The sequence below is a fragment of the Seriola dumerili genome, unplaced genomic scaffold (genome assembly GCF_002260705.1).
Source record: "Seriola dumerili isolate Sdu_G_001 unplaced genomic scaffold, Sdu_1.0 BDQW01000017.1, whole genome shotgun sequence".
NCBI lineage: Eukaryota > Metazoa > Chordata > Actinopteri > Carangiformes > Carangidae > Seriola > Seriola dumerili.
In genome coordinates this window covers 6,879,023-6,896,935 of record NW_019174272.1, presented here as the reverse complement: position 1 = coordinate 6,896,935, position 17,913 = coordinate 6,879,023, and the positions used below count along the sequence as shown (strand labels likewise).

The following is a 17,913-nucleotide window of genomic DNA, read 5'->3' as shown; positions in this document are numbered from 1 at the left end:
ATCCTGTGTCTGTGAGCTTGAGAATCAGAGTTATTCAAAGAAAGAGAAAAGGAGGATTAAGTTTGGTTGAAAGGAGCCTGGTCGTTTGTAAGCATCAATTACTGAATCCATTCAGCTTTGGAGTGAAATGATTATTAGTTGAGGCAGGAGATACCAATGAATCGCAAAAAAACACTTAATCTTCAAATGAATTTTCATTACAATTTTATAGACTGTGACAGTGTTATATAGCAATATAACCCCCCCCCCCCTCACTCCCTGTGCCACTGACTTTGATTCAATTCCCCTGTAAATTAATTCTATGTCTACTGGGATTCCTCCATTTCCAGAGGGTCGTCTATAATACATGATGGGGTAAATGGTTGGGACCTAGTGAAAGCAGAGGCTAATGTTAGATTACAGCAGCTGGAGATGACCCAGCAGGTTGAGACCAGCAGAGAGCAGGGCCTGGCAGTAATAAGCCACAGCGGGATCCCACAGTGATGCATCAGTGGTTCACACTCAGACATAGACAGTACAATTAAACACAAAATGGAGACCAGTGGTGCACATCAGCAGTGTCACTCAGTTAGCTTACAGTAGTGTGAATGAGGATGGTATGAAATATGGGCCTTTAAAATTTTAACATTAGTCCTGTACCTGCTGTGTTTCATGATCTTTCATTTTAGAATATTAAAAGTTGCTACGCGTGGCAGTGCGTGTGTTATTAAATACCTTGCTCACATCTGTTCTATGTGCATTTATTGGAGAAATGATACGATCTTATAGTAGTCCTTGATAACCCAATACATTCAGATGAGATAAATGGGAAATTGGAATTACGCAGCCTGAGCAGGAGATATGGGATGCAGATGTGTTGCAAAGGAAAAATTCAGTTTCAGTTTTCTGTCATAAAGCAAGCTCCCTTTGTATCAAATAAAAATCCGACAGATTTCCTGTCAAATCTAACAAAATTACACATTATGTAAATTGCTGTAAAGCCTGAGCCTGTTGGTAATGTCCTCATTTGTTCACATTTATGATCTGTTGTTTCATGATTAATGTGGCCTTGATTTATTAAGAGGTAATCCATGGCAAAGCCTGAAGTCACCTGAAAATAACACACCATGCAGAGTGCATTATTTTTCTTAAATACAAGGATCTAAATGGATTATCTCATTTACAAAGCACCATGGCCACTGACTAAATATCAGTATACAGTATTTTGCTTCATATTTTGGAGCAATATGCTTTTTAAATAAAATGGGTATTGTCTTTAGCAGGGCCAAATTAATGCATTATGGGTGCCCAAGGACAAAAATGCCTTAAAACTAGATTTTATGGCAAGATTTTAGGGTCCCCTGTAGGACCACGGAATAAGACAGTTATTCAATTTTTACTGGTGCATGCAGTATTGCTAAACTAAATTACAATGAAATCACACAATGAGCTTGGAGCCTGAGGATCTCAGGGCCCAAGTGCAGTTGCTCTCTATGCTCAATTGGTAATCCAGCCAAGTAAATGTAGTAGAAGTTGAAATAAGTACCTTGTATCACCTATAAGCATTGGTTTAGAAGGATGATGCAGAATAAGAGGCTGTGCAGTTGTCTGAAAATGAGGCACACCCTGCCAATCAGAATTGAGTACTCTCTATGGGTATTACATATAGCACTTTGAAAAAGGCCTCCATGGGAAGCGAGGGTAAGGAGCATTCATGTGAATCAGGTTCTACTTGTCATATCTCTGTGTCTTTCAGACATGTGTCCTCCTTTTTGCCACTCTTTGCCCTCGCCAGTATGTAAAAGAAAACAAGATAATAATGTTTGGCGATCAGCAAACACAAATGCTTAAACAACAGAACACAAGAGGCAGTAATACAAGTTTACAAATGCTCTTATTTATATTTTCAAAGATGTGTCATGCAGCTTGCTTTATTGTTCATTTGATTCTCAGCTGTTGATGCTGGTGTTTGTGCTTTACTTACAACCCCATCTGCTCCCTCAAGTCTCACAGATAGGAGTCTTTTTGTTCAATAATCTGTGGGAGAACTGCCTGTCTGCTTTATCAAGGATCTCTCTGTTAGCATTCAGCACGCTGCTGTGGCTGGTAATGTGTTCTGGGCCGTAATTTCTGCCTGTGTCTCGGTTGGATCTGAAAATAAGTGAGATTTATGGTGTCAGCCTGAGTGACACGGGCAGCATGAGAAGTAGTGAAGCTGCCTATCCGGGTGTTGCGATTAGCCTCTGCTTCTACCACAGCGCTAACACATCCACATTCTGACCCCACAAGTCTGGCAACAGCTACAAACGAACAGGTCGAGCTCAGTGTTGAGTTCGGGATTTTGGGGTCTGCATTATTCATAGTGCATCAGAGAGAAGAGCGGGTGGTAAACACAGTGTATATGATTAACACCTAATCTGGTGCTTTTACCACCATGATTGATGACTTGTCATTGAGTCTCTTTATGATCTTTCATGTCATTTCAAGAGCAAAAGCATTAAAAAAAAGGCCATGAAATATGCCAATAGTCAACTAACCTATAGTGAATGAAATATTCATACTTCTGATAAACATTTTCATCCCTTGGTGATAAAGTATGCGTACGTGTGAGGAAACTGAAATGGGAGTCGGGGGCTTGTGCTGTAGACATTATACGCCACTCAAACAGTGTCCTGAGGCTATTAAGCAGACTAAAAGAGACATGTCCTTTCATCAGCTCCTCTCTCCACATTGTGCATTGCTCAATGTGGCACTTCCTCCCCTCTATTCCAGTGGGCGTTTAATTGGCTAGAATCGAGAAACATGGAGGAGAGTGGGAATAAAGGCCTTGGTAGCACCATGCAGAGCGATACATCACTGCATGACAGCGCACTGAAGTGGTGGGATGATTGTGAAGCCAACACACTGCCTTTTAATGAGGGTCCTTCTCTTGCTCCCTTCTCTTCTCTTCCCACTCTTGCTCCTCCAAGAATCAACCAGTTCCTCTCCCGCCTTCCCCTTTTTCCTTGTTTCTTCCCGACTGACAGGATAAAGGTGGCTGCAGTACGTGGCACACAAAGACCCATCTCCACTCAGCAGTCACCCCTCGCTGCATCCTAAAACACTTCTAACCGCTTTTCAGTAGCAGTGCCCTGTCTGAGGTACTCGCCGGTCTGAGATCTGATCTGCTCATTACTGTTGGCCATGGCTGGTCGGGAGAAGATTAACTCGATGGCTGCTTTGATAGTGGATCCGCTCCAGAAAGTGTCAATTTAAAAGGAGAGGTAATGAGGGATCATGCTGAGGATCACATGGACACAGTGAACTGGTGCCACTTTAATAGGTACCTCATTCAGTAATTAAGAGACATTATAGAAAGGGCACTTCATATGCTGTCAGAGTACATAATAGAAGTCAACCACACAAAGGTGGCAATATGTGAAAGAGCTGAATTGATAGGCTGATAATAGACAAGTGTAGATTGTGGCACATTTGTGGGTGTAACTTCTAAAAACCGCTATAATTATTTCTGAGAACTATAGAATAGCATTTGTATGCATTTCTATTTAAACCTTTGGAAAAAACATGCACATTATTAGATAGAAAGTGCTTTAGCCAGGACCATTTCATAGTGACCAGGTATAGAGCAGACTCTTATTTCAGGGAAAACAATGACGGGGCTTTTTAATTAGCTGATTGACATCAGCTGCTTTTTTTATGCGTCACAATGACTAGCTCATTCATCAGCTACTTGGCTAACAGCTGACTAGTTACATCCAATTATATTCTGAAGCATATTCTGAGCACTGAATAACATATTCTCACTGTTACTCTACTGATACACACCCTTTCCAGTGCTTTTTGCTGCTACAGCTCACAACCCAACCTCCAGACCTCCTCCTCATGAGCTAAGCTTTTTGGTTTAACTAAGATTTAATGTATGCGTTAATTATAGTAATCAACATTTAACAGGCGTAGCAAGAGTTATATGAGAAGGTTTATACCACTCGCATATCTGTATGGTAAATATGATTCTACCACCACCAGCCAATTAGCTTAGTTTAGCATAAAGACTGGGAGCAGGGCGAAACGGCTAGAAAGGCTCCATGCAAATGTAAAAAATTTGCTTCTAAAGCTCACTAATTAACACCTTATATCTTCTTTAGTCCAAACAAAAACATAGAACAGACAAATTCTGGTTTTATGGGGGGTTGTTTGCTGGATTGTTTCTTGGCTGGGGGCTGTGTCTTCAGAGTCTGCTGATTGTTTGACAATCTCACTGAGATGAAAAGACGCCAGCAAGTCACTGTAGCTGGCCAAGAAATATACCCGCAAATAATCCCCTGTAAAAGCACAACTTGCTAGCCCGGCTAGCTGTCATGGCTGTAGCTTCACATTTATCATAGTAACATAATCCTAATTTTCAGCAATAAAGCGAATAAATGTATTTGCTAAGAAGTATTCCTCCAGGTCCCTCAAATATCAGAGCCTTTTCCAACTAAACCTAAATATATAACCAGTTAAATGGCCATTTTTCTTAATGTAAGTGCCTCTGACAGAAATAAAAGAAGAAAGCATCTTCTTTCTAAAATCTCTGACCTGAGTTTGACTTGTGATGATCAACCATTGTGACTGTGAAAGCAGCAAAGTAAGAAAGAAAACATAAAAAGACTAAAAACGGTTTGCACTGAACCTTCCAAACACATACTGAAGTAAAAAAGTTGCATATACTTGCACAGAAATTCCTGAGCTTAATGGACTCTGCAGTGGAAAGATTTATATTGTATTGTTGCCCTCACAAACTTCAAAAGAAGGGCAGTCAATGACATATCAAGAGCTTGTACTTTTTTTCATCTGCACTGCCTTGGCACCTGCTATGTAAAAGGATTCCCAGAACTGTTCATGGACAGTATTGATGTTTTAGTCACATTGAATTGCTCTCAACTATAAATTATTAATGAGAGCACATGATTTATGGGTAAACTTTGACTGCAGCGAGGTGTCACAATGATATGCTGCCGACAGGACAAAACCCCCCACAAATATTAGTAACATTATGAATCGTGCCCAACTCCTTAATCGACATTTTCTACAAAGCAAAGGGACTTACTATGGGTAAATATTCAATCTTATCACACATCACCTGAAAGAAGAAGACATCGTCTGTGTGACGAGCAGATGTGTAGGTTTATGAACTGCAGTCGTAGCACCATGTGCTGCATCCATGCATCTTCAGGAGAACGCTTAATAGTGTCTGTGCTTACAAAATCAAGTTTCAAAAGAGGAAATATTTAGGGTTGATGCTAAAAGAGTGACCATGGATTGCTCATTGTGTAGTGAAAAGGAACTTGTGAATAAAACATGGCTGGATGTGGAAGTACTATATTTCAAGTTTATAGGACGAATCGTCTGCAATTCTCATGAATACCATACCTGTAATACATTTAGATCAATGGGTCAGGAGGGAGGAGCGGGTGTCCCCGATGAATTTCAACAACAGTCGGACTCGGCTTTCGACGAATCAAGGTCAGACACCAGGGACACCACCGGCTCTCTGCTCACCTATGAGTGAGAGAGCTGCAGGAGCTCAGAGTAAGAAGCTGGCAGGCTTTGACTGATGCTGGTGCTGGTAAACCGATGCCTCGCTCGTGCCCCTGCTGTTTGCCCATTGAGCTGGGGCCTGGAGGCCAGAAGGCAGGGAAACAACCCTGCCTGCGCCAGTCTGCTCAATTTCAGCCTGATATCTATCACACTCAGACAATCGATGAAGAGTTCTTCACCAACAGCCAACCATGCCTGTAGGGGGATGACCTCCTGATCTTTGTCTGATTTCTTCACCCGTCTCTAATCGAGATCCATACTGCCAGCTTAGCTTGGCTTAGCTTGGCTTAGCTGCCCTCTGGACACAGACCTCTCTCAGCAGGCACAAAGGTCAGCTCCACTGTAGAGTCCATTACCACTAAAAAATACACACATTCCTTTGAAACCTCAGTGGGCCAGGATTAAAGTCAGAATGAATAGAACTCAGCCAGAATTTGAAGTGGGATGTTAACAATTATGGGGAGATGTGAGATATGGACGTGTGCAGACCCTGTCACTCTGAGATTGATCTGTCAGTCTGGATCTGCCCTTCCCATCTTCCCAGAATTTTTTTTTTTTTTTTTTGCCGTGCTGTACAAAATTTCTTTCACCATTGCTGACAGAGTTAGGAGAACTGAGAGGGCTGCAGCGCCGGGGATGAAGGTTCACAGCATTCCATTAGCAAAACTAGAATTTAAGTGGTTCCACAGGGTACAGGTTTTCTGTAGGCACAGCAAAATAAACTTTAACACAAATGCCATATTTCATGCATGAATCACGCAATGCATCATGGGTCATCTTCTGAGAATGGCAGTGGGACAGGAAACAAGTCATTTGACCTCACTGCTGGAGTAGCTTTCAGAAGCATTGTGGAAAGGTTAGCTTTCTTAATGGAGACCGATCATTCTCTGATGTCACTGTAATGAGCGAGCTTTGCAGAAATATGTCCTGCAGCAGCAAAATGTGTTCATCTAAAGCTCTAATCACACACCACAAAAACAAAGCAAGGCTGTGTGAGAGAGTGTGTTTAAAAGGTAACAAACCTGGTCCCCTCACTTTTAGCTTTTCAATTACAAAAGGATTTCTGAGCATACAATCTTCTACCCTTTGTGACATTGGAAGAATTTGCAATTAAATCTCTAGTATCTATTCCTTTTGAAAGTAACTCCCACTTTGCAGCAGTGTCATGAAATGGTGCAGCAATTCACCCCCCACTCCATTCCTCACTTGTTACTGCACGTGCAGTTGCGGTGAAAATGAGTGTCAGTTCATCCAAATACCTTTTTTTTTTTTTTTACGTCCTGCGATGACGAAGGAATTAAGGAACATGGAAAATGTAAAGCTGTACAGCGTCAAGTACTCCGATGTTGTTCTAAATTAGCCAGGCATTTATCACAATCCATTGTCCCAATTAGCACTACATGTAGTAAGCCACATGTGCATACTGCGGCAGCCTCAATTAGTGCTACCACTTCATCACCAGTCTCTTTGCTGTAGTAGATGCTAATGGATTGCTCGCTTGGGGTCCATCCATCAGCCCCTTATTGTAAACTGTATGACTCATGCTATGTGAAGAAAAAAATGCCACTGTTATCCTGTTCCACTAAAATGGCAGGGGCATGCAACAGAGACTCGACACAAGTGGCTGAGGTTATGAGACAAGGGAAATCAGGTGCTTTCATGTAGGGTGTACAGTACCGGCTCCTCTGATAAACAGCTTGCATGATATTTCGTGTGCATGTGATGCATTTCTGCAGGATTAGCTGGCACATTAGTGCTTATGTCTCTATGCCTAACTATGAGTTTGATGAATGGTTCTCCAGATTTCACTTGCCTGGCAGAGGAGATGTGCATTGCAACAGAGGGAATGGGATCGAAAGGAGTAAAATGAAACATTCATTGGAGGATGTTGATAGATGACTTTATCATGTGAGAGCAGAAGTGGCCAGAGAAGGCCGGGGTGATGATGTATTGTTTAACGATACATTGGAGCGGTACGTGAATACAAACGGCTTCTTTCATTTCGCCTCATCTCTGTGGCCGCGGAGCTTGTGTGAGTGAGCACAGTTTGGTGTCTCGACTGGAACAGGAAGACTGATGAGTCCAGATATGATGTATGCCCTGTCCTCCTGCTCCCTCTCCATCACCAGGCATCCACAGCATGGGTAATGATGATGAGGGCAGCCTGGACAGGAGCGTATTACTTCACGATGGTAAAAGATAATGGACCAGCCTCCTACTGTGCAGGGGAATCTGCACAGGAATCCAATTACTGCCTTTAAAATCCATCTCAAGATGACCCAAAAAAACACACAGCTCTTTCACACTTTAAGTGAAATGGAGGATGCCAACACAAGGAGGTGGAGGGTGACAGGGGAAGCAATTAATCTACATTGTAAATATATTAATGTATGTTTGTATGGAGCAAGCAGAGGAAATATAGGGAGAGAAAAGAGGCGGAGAAAAAAGAGAGGAAAAGATCTGAAAAAGCAGGTGAAGAGAAGACAGGCCGTGGACAGGCGAACGGTATCACAGTCGACAGAAAACGTTCTGAGGCATTTCCTCGCTCTAAACTGACTAAAAGTTTTGAGTACTCTTTTCATTTTCTGCTTTTGAAATAATTGCTGCATTTGCAGAACTGCGGCTTCACGGTTTGAAATTGGTGACAAAGTGGTGAGCGGCGCTCTGAGCCCTCCCAATGCAGGTGGGTGTGTGACAACACACAGGAGGAGCCCTCTTCAAAGGGAGTGGAAAAAAAGGAGAACTCATCTTTCAAAACGATGTCGCTGCTTTCCCAGAGGTGTCACCCATGGCAGAGCCCATCACTTGGCTGGGGAAATGCAATAAAAAGACCTTTTTATAATAATCAATTCCAGCAAGGGCACAGTAATTTAGAACACGGCAGAAATGGGCAGGGAACGGGTCTGAGGAGCCATTGAAGTAATAGGCCATAAATGTGATCAAACCCAAAATAAGCTTCCCATTACTAATAGTCATTAGCTTTATTACATTACAACCTTTAGAGACATGGTCAGTTATGGATCCTCATTCAGTTTATGAGATTATTTCTGGTCAAAACACAATTACAGCAGCTTTTCCATTATGACAAAATACAGTCCTAGACTAATTAGTGCTAATTACAGATGAAAGGACTTTCTAGAGCAAAACCACAGTGCTGTTGTGTCAACAGATGCCTTCAGCATGCTCTGTGAAGTCTCCCCTCTCAACTTGATTAAAAAAGATTGGAGAATTTCCCCATGAGTTTCTCCCTCCACACTATCTCTGAAAACAGCCTCCCCTTTCCCCCTCTAAGTGTGTTTCTTCCCTTCGCTTCCCCACACTTCTTCTTCTTCTTCTTTCTTTCATCTGTAACCTCGATTTACTGTCAACATAACTGATCACAAAAATATTCCTCTACTGCAAAAAAAGCAACAAAAAACAATAACGATAACAATGGCATCAAATAGACTGTATGAGAAAGACAGGCTTTCAGTTCATCTTTATGCAGCGATGCAGCACTGTAGCTAACTAAAAAGGCGGCTATAGGCAGTCATATTCCTTTCAAAGCTCCATTAAGCAGTATGTTTTGATATTAATGCTGACTGTCTGTGATGTAAATACTGTTGATCCCATTGAGGATCAACACCACAGTTTGCAGCTCTAGGCAGCTCATTACTTTGTCTCTCAGAGACCCAGATCTTTTTTTTCTTAGAAGCCAGGGGTTGAAACAAGAGGCAAAAGGATTGAATATTTGACTCTCATTTCACCAATGGTGAGACACAGGACTCTGATGGGTTGTCAGTTTTGCTCTGTTTCTGCTAGATGTGTAAGTAATGTTTAAAGCTTGCCAAAAGGGGTACATTGACATTTTACAAATCAGATGCTGAATACCGCCAAACCACACTCTTAGAAATTGCCACAGAATTTAAACATCACCTTCCTGACAGCCCTTGCCAAAGGGGTTATTTCTAGCTGGAGTGTTTCTACTTGATGTTCTTGCTGAAATCCTTGTGTCCTCAGACTGTCCAGCAGCTAAAATCCAGATGAAATAAGCTCGAAATAGAATCTTAATAACAAGCTTGATACACTCATCTCAGTCATCTTCAATTATTACTGAACGCTCTGTGAAAAAAAAAAAAAGAAGAAGAAGCTTAACGAGAAGCAGTAAGCAATTTTTGGATTAATTTGCCCAGGGTTTTACTTCACAGGCTACATACAGTCTGCCCTGTGTTACTGGTGGAGTGTGTTGTAGCTGTATGTGGCCTTAAATGAAGACTGCAGGTACTCCTCCGAGCTGGCTCTATCCAATATTAATACTATCAATGAACCTCATTGTTTCTAAGCATGTGATTTTCATATATTCATGTACCAAATCTGCTACCGCTCCATCTTCACTACTCAGCGACTTCAGTTCTGTTTTCTATTGGAAAAATCTGAGTTTGTCTTCCCTTTGGTGGCGAGAGGGTGCTGTCTCTCTCTCTCTCTGTATGTGTGTGTGTGTGTGTGTATGTTTAAGGTGGTTTGACAACACTGCTCTTACATTACCTTACTTCCTCTTTTCTATCAGCGAGGAGTGTAGCACAGGGGAGGGAGAGGAACTTATCTGTGGGCCTTTCATGCCACAGTGATCCCAAGTAATCTAATTCAGCCTTCCTCTTTCTCGCTTGTGTGCCTCTCTCATATTGGTGCATGCAGATTGCAAAAGCCTTGCGTGTGTGCGTGTGTGTGTGTGTGTGTGTGTGTGAGGGAGGGAGAGCAGGGAGAGAAAAGGGGACAGGCAGGGAGAAAGACAGAGTTAATGAGTTCTGAATGTGTCTGCATGTATAAGTATTTGTGTTGTGTGTTAAGTACCACGGGGTGGCCGGAGATGCAGTGCACCTTGGGAAGATGTTCTGTGCAGGAGATGAAAGCAGTTGTGTGGAGTCTTAATAGTAGAGCAAAACGCATTGAAACAAAATTGTCCAAATCAACCCTCTATTCAATAAATATCTGACAATAAAAAAAATTTACAAGTATTAGTATCAAAAGTAGATGCTGTATTTTCAATACAATGTAACCACACACACACACACACACACAAACTGTAACATCTGTTTAACACACACAATTTCTCTCCTGTGATTTCCCGCCTAAATCATCCTGTCCTGTCCCTAACTGATTTAGCCAAGTTTAGCGAATAATTGTAATACCAGGTTAACTAAGATGGATTTTTGTCAGTGTGAAAAAAAAGAAAAAAAGAAGTTACATGATTGATAGTGAGCCACGAAAGCCTCCTCGTCTATGTAAAATGAGCAGAATAATCAGAGTGAAGAAGCTGACACTTTCAGGACTCAGTGATGACTGAATGTTAGATTTTGGAGGGGGGGGGGGGCTCGCTCGTTCACAGATTCATTTTTACGGAAACAGTAGTGAAATGAAATGAAATTAATCGGTAAAGTAAAAATTTCACTCGGAAATGTGTTTTTCAGTGAGCAAGCAAGGGCAAATTCTCTGGTTGAGTCTCTTTTATGAGTAGAGCCTTTGTGAGATAATCATGCAAATTATCTTTGCGGTTTTTTTTGTCAGTGGAAGGTGTGGGAGCTCACTATATATTCCTAGAGCAAGGCAAGTATAGTGTTGATACATCAGTGACATGAAAAGGACGTGAGAGAAGGAACTGAAACAATCCTGCAGCATCAGACACATAGCTTCAATTATCCTGAGAGTGGATCAGTGGGTGAGGATGCGCCTCATTCCTCTGAATCCAGGAACAGCCACCCACGGGCATCTATCATCTACACAGCTACAGGCAATATTTAGAGAATAACATTGACACGACAGTCAGGTCTGTATCATGCAGATCAGAAGCACCAGAATAGAAGTGAATTCAATCTTTGTTTTAGTAATCAGCGCTGATGTGACAGCACATCTTTCTCTTTAGTCAACACAATTGACATTGCTCATTTTTAAAAAAAAATTTTTTCCCCACCTGAATGTTTTGATCCAAATCAGACGCAGTGTTTTACAGGTCACTGAGCCGAGCTGTAGAGATGTGTGAAAGGCTCTCTGTGTGAAGTTCTATAGGGGGAGCTTTGGTAAATCTACACAACAGAGTGACTCTGCCTCGCTGAGGGAGACACACAGCTCCAGGCTTACCCTCAGGCCAGAGCCACCCTCTAGACAGCATCTGAGGCCTGCTGGGAGCTACAGATGCTCTCCTCCTGGCCTCCTCGTAAACACACTCTGCGGGCACAGACCTACATTACAGCTCTGCCTCCTCTATCTGAGCAGCAGAGGCGGAAGACGTACTCAGATCTTTTTCTTTGGAGTATAAGCGGTCGTAGCAGTACAGTCTTGCCATTAAAAACCCATCAAGTCATTGTACTTCAGTGTTAGCAGCAAAATGTAATCAAATATAAAAGTACTTATTATACAGAACGACCCCTTTCAGAGTGTCATTATGTATGTACTACATGATTGGATTACTGCTGATGTATTAGTGTGTGCGCAGCCTTTTCGTGTTGCAGCTGGTCAAGGTGGATCTAACTTGACTTATTTCATGTTGCGTAGTGTAGAAACTATTTTTAATGAGTTTTGAGTGTTTTCTTTATTTAGAATATCTTCTTCTTATTTTCTTTCTAGTGTTTTATTTAGGTAGCACCACACACACGTATATATGGGTAGGCAGGTATAGGACCAGCACACATTTGGGAGTAGTGTTTATTTTTTGTTTTTGTTTTTTTTACCGGACACAAAAACCTGCATTCATTTCATTCCTATTCCTAGTTTGTTTCTATTTGGACAGAGAGCCATTGCAGGAAGTCTATTTTACAGTATTGTGCGGTGGCCCTGAGAGCCCTGGAAGCACTTGCAGGAATGTATTATGATACATGTACTATAATACATCCATGTGCACTTGTTCAATGAAGTTAAAAGCATTGAATAACAAGTGCATGAAGATGTTTTCTGAATATGTTTGTGGTTTGTCTATTTATTTTTGTTTGTTTGTTGATTTGTTTTCTTAAGTTGCAGTGCGGTGAGCTCTCGGGGCCACTGTCTTATTGTATTTAAACGCTCTTCACATGTTTCATATGTAAAATCTGTAAGTAAAGTAAAAAGTGCAGTATTTCCTTCTAAAATGTTGTGGAGTAGAAGCAGAAATTCAAATACTGGACTTATGTACAGTACTCAAGTAGATGTACTGTGTTACTTTCCACCACTGCTAAGCAGCAGCTGTTACACTGTGTGACGTTTGTTTGTATTTTATAAATATAAATTCATCATTATCAGAAGTATTTCAATGCCAGTGAAATGACTTTTACTCCACATGATGTTAAAGCAATTACCCTGCTTGTTATTCAAATGTTTATACTTCACTGAAAATCTGGAACGAAACGTGTGACCAGATCATGAATACATTCATCTCTCTTCATCAGGCTGCCACCAGTCATGCTTAAAAGTGCTCAGCCATTTCCAATGCAAAGCATTCATCTGCTAAAAGAGAAACATTTGCAAATGTTGATTCAAAGTGTAAATTTAATAGAATATCAGGACGCACTATTTCACATTCAGTGATGAGTGTGCAGCCATCTATTTAGTCGTCGCACTGAGCTGGAAGTGGCATCACTCACCATGGCCAGGGGCACGATGCCTGCAAGGTCCTCCTGCGCCAGCAGGATCTCCGTCTCGGCCTCTTGTGTGGCGGCACGACTGGCTGGGTACTCCACCTGCCAGGCCATCCAGCGGCTGCCCAGCGGCTCTGGGAAGCTTTCCATTTTCAGATCCACCTGGAGCACCCTCTGAACTCCCATCTCAGACCTGCCAGGGTGCAGAAAAAAAGAGAGTGTCAGTGAATGGTTAAGCAGATGGCTGGGCGAGAGTTTGAAAAAGAAAAAGTGTGTGTGTGTGTGTGTGCGTGGGGATTCGGGGACTTGTGCGTGTATGCGAGCTCATTCAACCTACTGTCTGCCGTAATGATGACAAACGGTAAAAGCTGATGAATGTGTCTGTGGCTGAAATCTATGACATTTTACCAACTGAGATTCTTCAAAATGTCAAGTCCCTTTGTGTTTGACTCACTGGTCAACCCTCCGCTTTATGGAATAATATCACCCTCTTTTTCCTTATTCCTCTCACACTTTTCCCCAGGTGATGTGCACTGTAAATAGAACCTATAATCTCGCGGCTGCTCCTCGGAGCAGTTCAAAGGAATGCTTCACCCCCGCTAAGGTGTTGATGGTCGGGGTTTGTCACCGGTGCCCTTGTTTGCCGCAGCAGAGTGTAAATATACGGCATGCTCTGGCACGATCTACGGCAGGTCTGAATTAAGTCAGACAAATGGAGAGCGTTGATAATAAAATTTCCCATGGCGCCATAAGTCTCTGGTGCTCAGGGTTTAAATATAGCCTGCAGGCAGGAAAGGTCAGCTTTACACGGGAGCCGGAAGAGATGGGAAATGGCACAAGATCTGTTAGCCATGTCTTGCGTGTCAAATGGCAGGACTCGGGGCCAATAAATTTCATGCATGGTCTCTGTGGCACAGTGGCACAAAACAGCATTTTGTAATTTGAGCATGGTGAAGAGGAGAGAGACAGAGAGCGGGAGAGATGAATAAAGCCACATAGTGTTTTGTTAGGAGAGGAGGGTGCATGTGCATATCACGTGGAAAATGCCGTAAAGCACACGGCTGAGAAAAAGGCAACTTTAAAAGCTAATTTTAGTATCAAGCAAACAAAACGTTGCCATAAAAAGAGATAATACACGTGATACGTCATGGAAAGACAGCAGAGCTAATGTATAATGTCCTTAATTATGAATAAGAGACTAAAAACAGTAAAACAATAAATAATACAAAATGTTTTATCCACTGCTCTCATATTCACGTAGGTCTGACACTATTCCCACATCATTCTCATATTATTCACTTTTATTCTGAGAGACTGAAATATTTGTTGTGCAGCGGAGCACAACAACCCAATTTTCACATCCAACAGAGGTGCGTATAAATAATTAAGACGACAACCAAATAACTTGTATCGCATTTCATAACGGCGTACCGATCAGAGTGCCGTAGAGACGTAGTCGCGGACTTCCATAACTCTCCCACAATGCCGCCTGAGAGAGACAGATGCTGATCTCTGCTCGCGGACCGGTGAAGCCACGAGCCTCATCAGGCAAACAAAGTTAACAGATGATGCAACGGACGTCCAGAAATAAACCTCTGAGCGCTCCACAGTCGCCGAGCATCACACAGGGCCTGTGTCAGCCATCAGCCCAAATGGCCTACTTTCTACAGCACAGGCACATTTTTACTGCGGAAAGGTTGCTCCGGCAAACATCACACACTTTTCATTCACACACACACACACAAACACACACACATGGGCAAAAGAATGGAAGTGACTGTGCAGCAGAAAGGTTTGATTGTGCTGTACACACACTACCCAAGTACAGTACTCTACAAAGTTAAACGGCCCACAGAAAAGACAGAGAAGTTGTCTGTTATTAGCTTTTTTTTTTTTTTTTTTCCTTCAGAGATGTCAATTATTTCCCTGCTCGCATGATCCAGTTGGCAGAGTTTAATAGCAGCTGTGAATGCTATGAATTTTATGAGGTTTTTATTTTTTTTTTTCCCACAAGAAAGGTGCCAGCAAAATATTGAGGTTATGAGCGTGTACAGTGTGGGGGGGTATAAATAGTCCTCCTGCTTCGTTTTAGCATTCAGACATGCTGCTAATTTTGCATTTTTGTGACAGAAATATCCAACTTCAAAAGAAGACCTGAAAAGACGACAGCGGTGTAAAGAACGACTGTAGTGAAGGGTGAAGGGAAGAAATGAGAGGTTAGGTTAATGCAAAGATTAGATCGAGGACAAGAGTGAATACGTATAAAGAAACGCACACCATCGCTTCACTTATGGGCCATTCTTCGGCTTCAATAGACGAAACCTTTTGCAGGGGACCGAATGGAAACTATATGGCAGCGCATGGAGAATGTCTGCAGGTGCGTGTCTGACTAAGGGGTTCGTGATTTTCAATGCACAAGGCTGGGACTATAATAAATACAATGCTTATGGTGGAAATTGTCTATTTATCGCGTTTTTTATGATGACTCTTAAAAGTCAAAGCTGCTGCTGGTTGTATATCTTGCTAGCCAATAAGTTGTACAGCAGATGGCAAAAAGAGGGAGCGATAAACAAAGACATTTTGGGCTCCTTTCCTCACAGAGAAAGCCTGGCAGCACTCTGCCTTCGACTGTCCGCTGTACTTGACCCCTTTTGACACACGTCATAAAATGAAACCTGACAGAAACATCGGTGTCAGGGTGGATGTGACTCAGGCGTTGACTCAGACACACCAACCATATACACACCAGCACGCCATCCTGAGCCGACCCCCTCTCTCTAAGTCTGCTAATCACATGGCTCGCTGGGGGGAAACTGTTCATTTCTCTGTCACTTCCAGCATGCGGCCTAATTCAATTAGCAACAAAGGGCCTGTGGATGTGTGCCACACAGCTGGCCTCAGCCTGATAATTATCTGTAAACTAGCTGTGGTTTGACTAAATCTGAGGCCAGACAGACGACCGGAGGGCAGCCAAAGGCAACAGAGAGGGGCTCAGTAGATAACAGGCCCTAAAGTTGGAAGCAGCTGGCCCTCTGGCTTTAGAGACTGGACCGGAGAGGAAATCAGACTTGACAAGATGCTGCCCGAGACGGCTGACAACCGACTCACTGAGAATAGCACGGAGGTGGCTGAGAGGATGCTGTTTAGCCACATTTGGGATGGCCATAAATCACCACGACACCAGCGGATCCGTAGGACACGCAGGGAATAGCTTAGCACCACAATGCATTTGTTTAAGACAGTGTTACACTTTTACACGTGTTTGTTTTTCAACGGATTAAATAAAGGAATACAGAAACAATACATAGATAGCCTATAGCTGCTATGCAAATAACCAGCTGCTGGCTATTATAATACTTTAAACAGACCATTATGAGGGTGGTATCAATCTTCTCACCTAACTTTCAACAAAAAGCAAATAGGGGCTGTTTCCCAAAATGTCAGACTATTGCTTTAATCAAAAACGGTCAAAAGATTTAAGTACAACACTCCAAAACTTAACTTTAAGATATTCAGTTTACTGTCACATGTGACAAAATCCCAAATAGTTGCTGATCAATTTTCTGTTGATCAAATCCTTTCAGCTCTTCTTTGCAAATATACAAACTCTTAAAATCAGGTGCTAGCGCATTATTAGAATAATATTCTCAACATTCGCCACATGTCCTTTCAAAATGTGTTATCAACAAATCCAAACTTCTATTGTTCAACTCCTGTCTTCACTAATTACACAGTCGAAAGAGCTCTTCGCAGCGCCACCTTATCTTGATTGGAGCATGTTAGAGAGCTATTGGATTTTTTGGCTGCAAGAAGGTTAAAGAAAGTTAGATTTAAATGTCAAAATGAATAAACAGACACAAGACGAAGTTAGTGGAGGATTTTCCTTTTTAAACAGATTTCTCCAGAGAACGAGCTATAATTGAAAGAGCTTCTATTGTTCCATTATCAAACTCACTGTGTCATTGTGACACTTCTTGTTTAATCTCCCCCTGATGTGATAGGGATTCATGTGTCCACCGCCTCACCCAATGGGGTTTAGAGAATAAGGCAGAGAGAGAGACAGACAGGTTTGTCTTTGTGGGATAAATAAAGCGACATTTTCAGATCCATTTTCTTCATTTCTCAACCTGTAGATCCAGTATTGCTAGATATCCCCTGGTGTCGTCGTAACATTAAAACAAGAGAATGATTTGGCTTCATGTCTGGCAAAACATTTGAAGAGTATGTTTTATGTATAAGATACTAGAATAAGATGTAGAGTTTTCATACCACAAAGGGCCATAACAAACTTTAGCAGAGCAGCACGTAACGCTGCAGATTCACTGTAACAAGAGATGTTGAATGGAAACAGAATGGCAGATGAAGATGCATAATGCAAGCTGGTGGAACCAGAGGAGATGCTGTCCAAAACAGTCTGAGGCAGTGGTGTTATTGTGTATGTGTGTTTGTGTGTGTTTGTGTGTGAGGGGGGCCTCAACTCTAAACTACTCGTGGAGGGAAAAAAATAATCAAATTTGTGGCTTCAGTGGTGCTTGAAAACAGCACCCAGAAACTCTGCTGTTCTCATGCTCCGTCACCTGGAACAGCAATAAACCAGTCAGCACAATGAAGCCAGGATACACACATACACTCACACATGCAGCCACGCACACACACACACACACACAGTTATGCATATATGGATGCGCATACACAGTATATCCTGTACAGCAGAGCATCCATGTATGAACCTGTGCCTGCGCACACACACAGACAAACACTGTGGTCCTGA

General features: G+C 42.2%; 1 protein-coding gene across 1 annotated transcript in view; it reads right to left on the bottom strand.

The window, feature by feature from the left end:
• tmem132c (transmembrane protein 132C) overlaps positions 1 to 17,913 on the bottom strand; it is a 109,197-nt gene that overhangs the window by 23,738 nt on the left and 67,546 nt on the right. Inside the window, exon 4 of the mRNA XM_022752760.1 lies at positions 13,149 to 13,335. Coding sequence (XP_022608481.1) covers positions 13,149 to 13,335 — 187 coding nt within the window. The remainder of the gene's footprint in view (positions 1 to 13,148; positions 13,336 to 17,913) is intronic.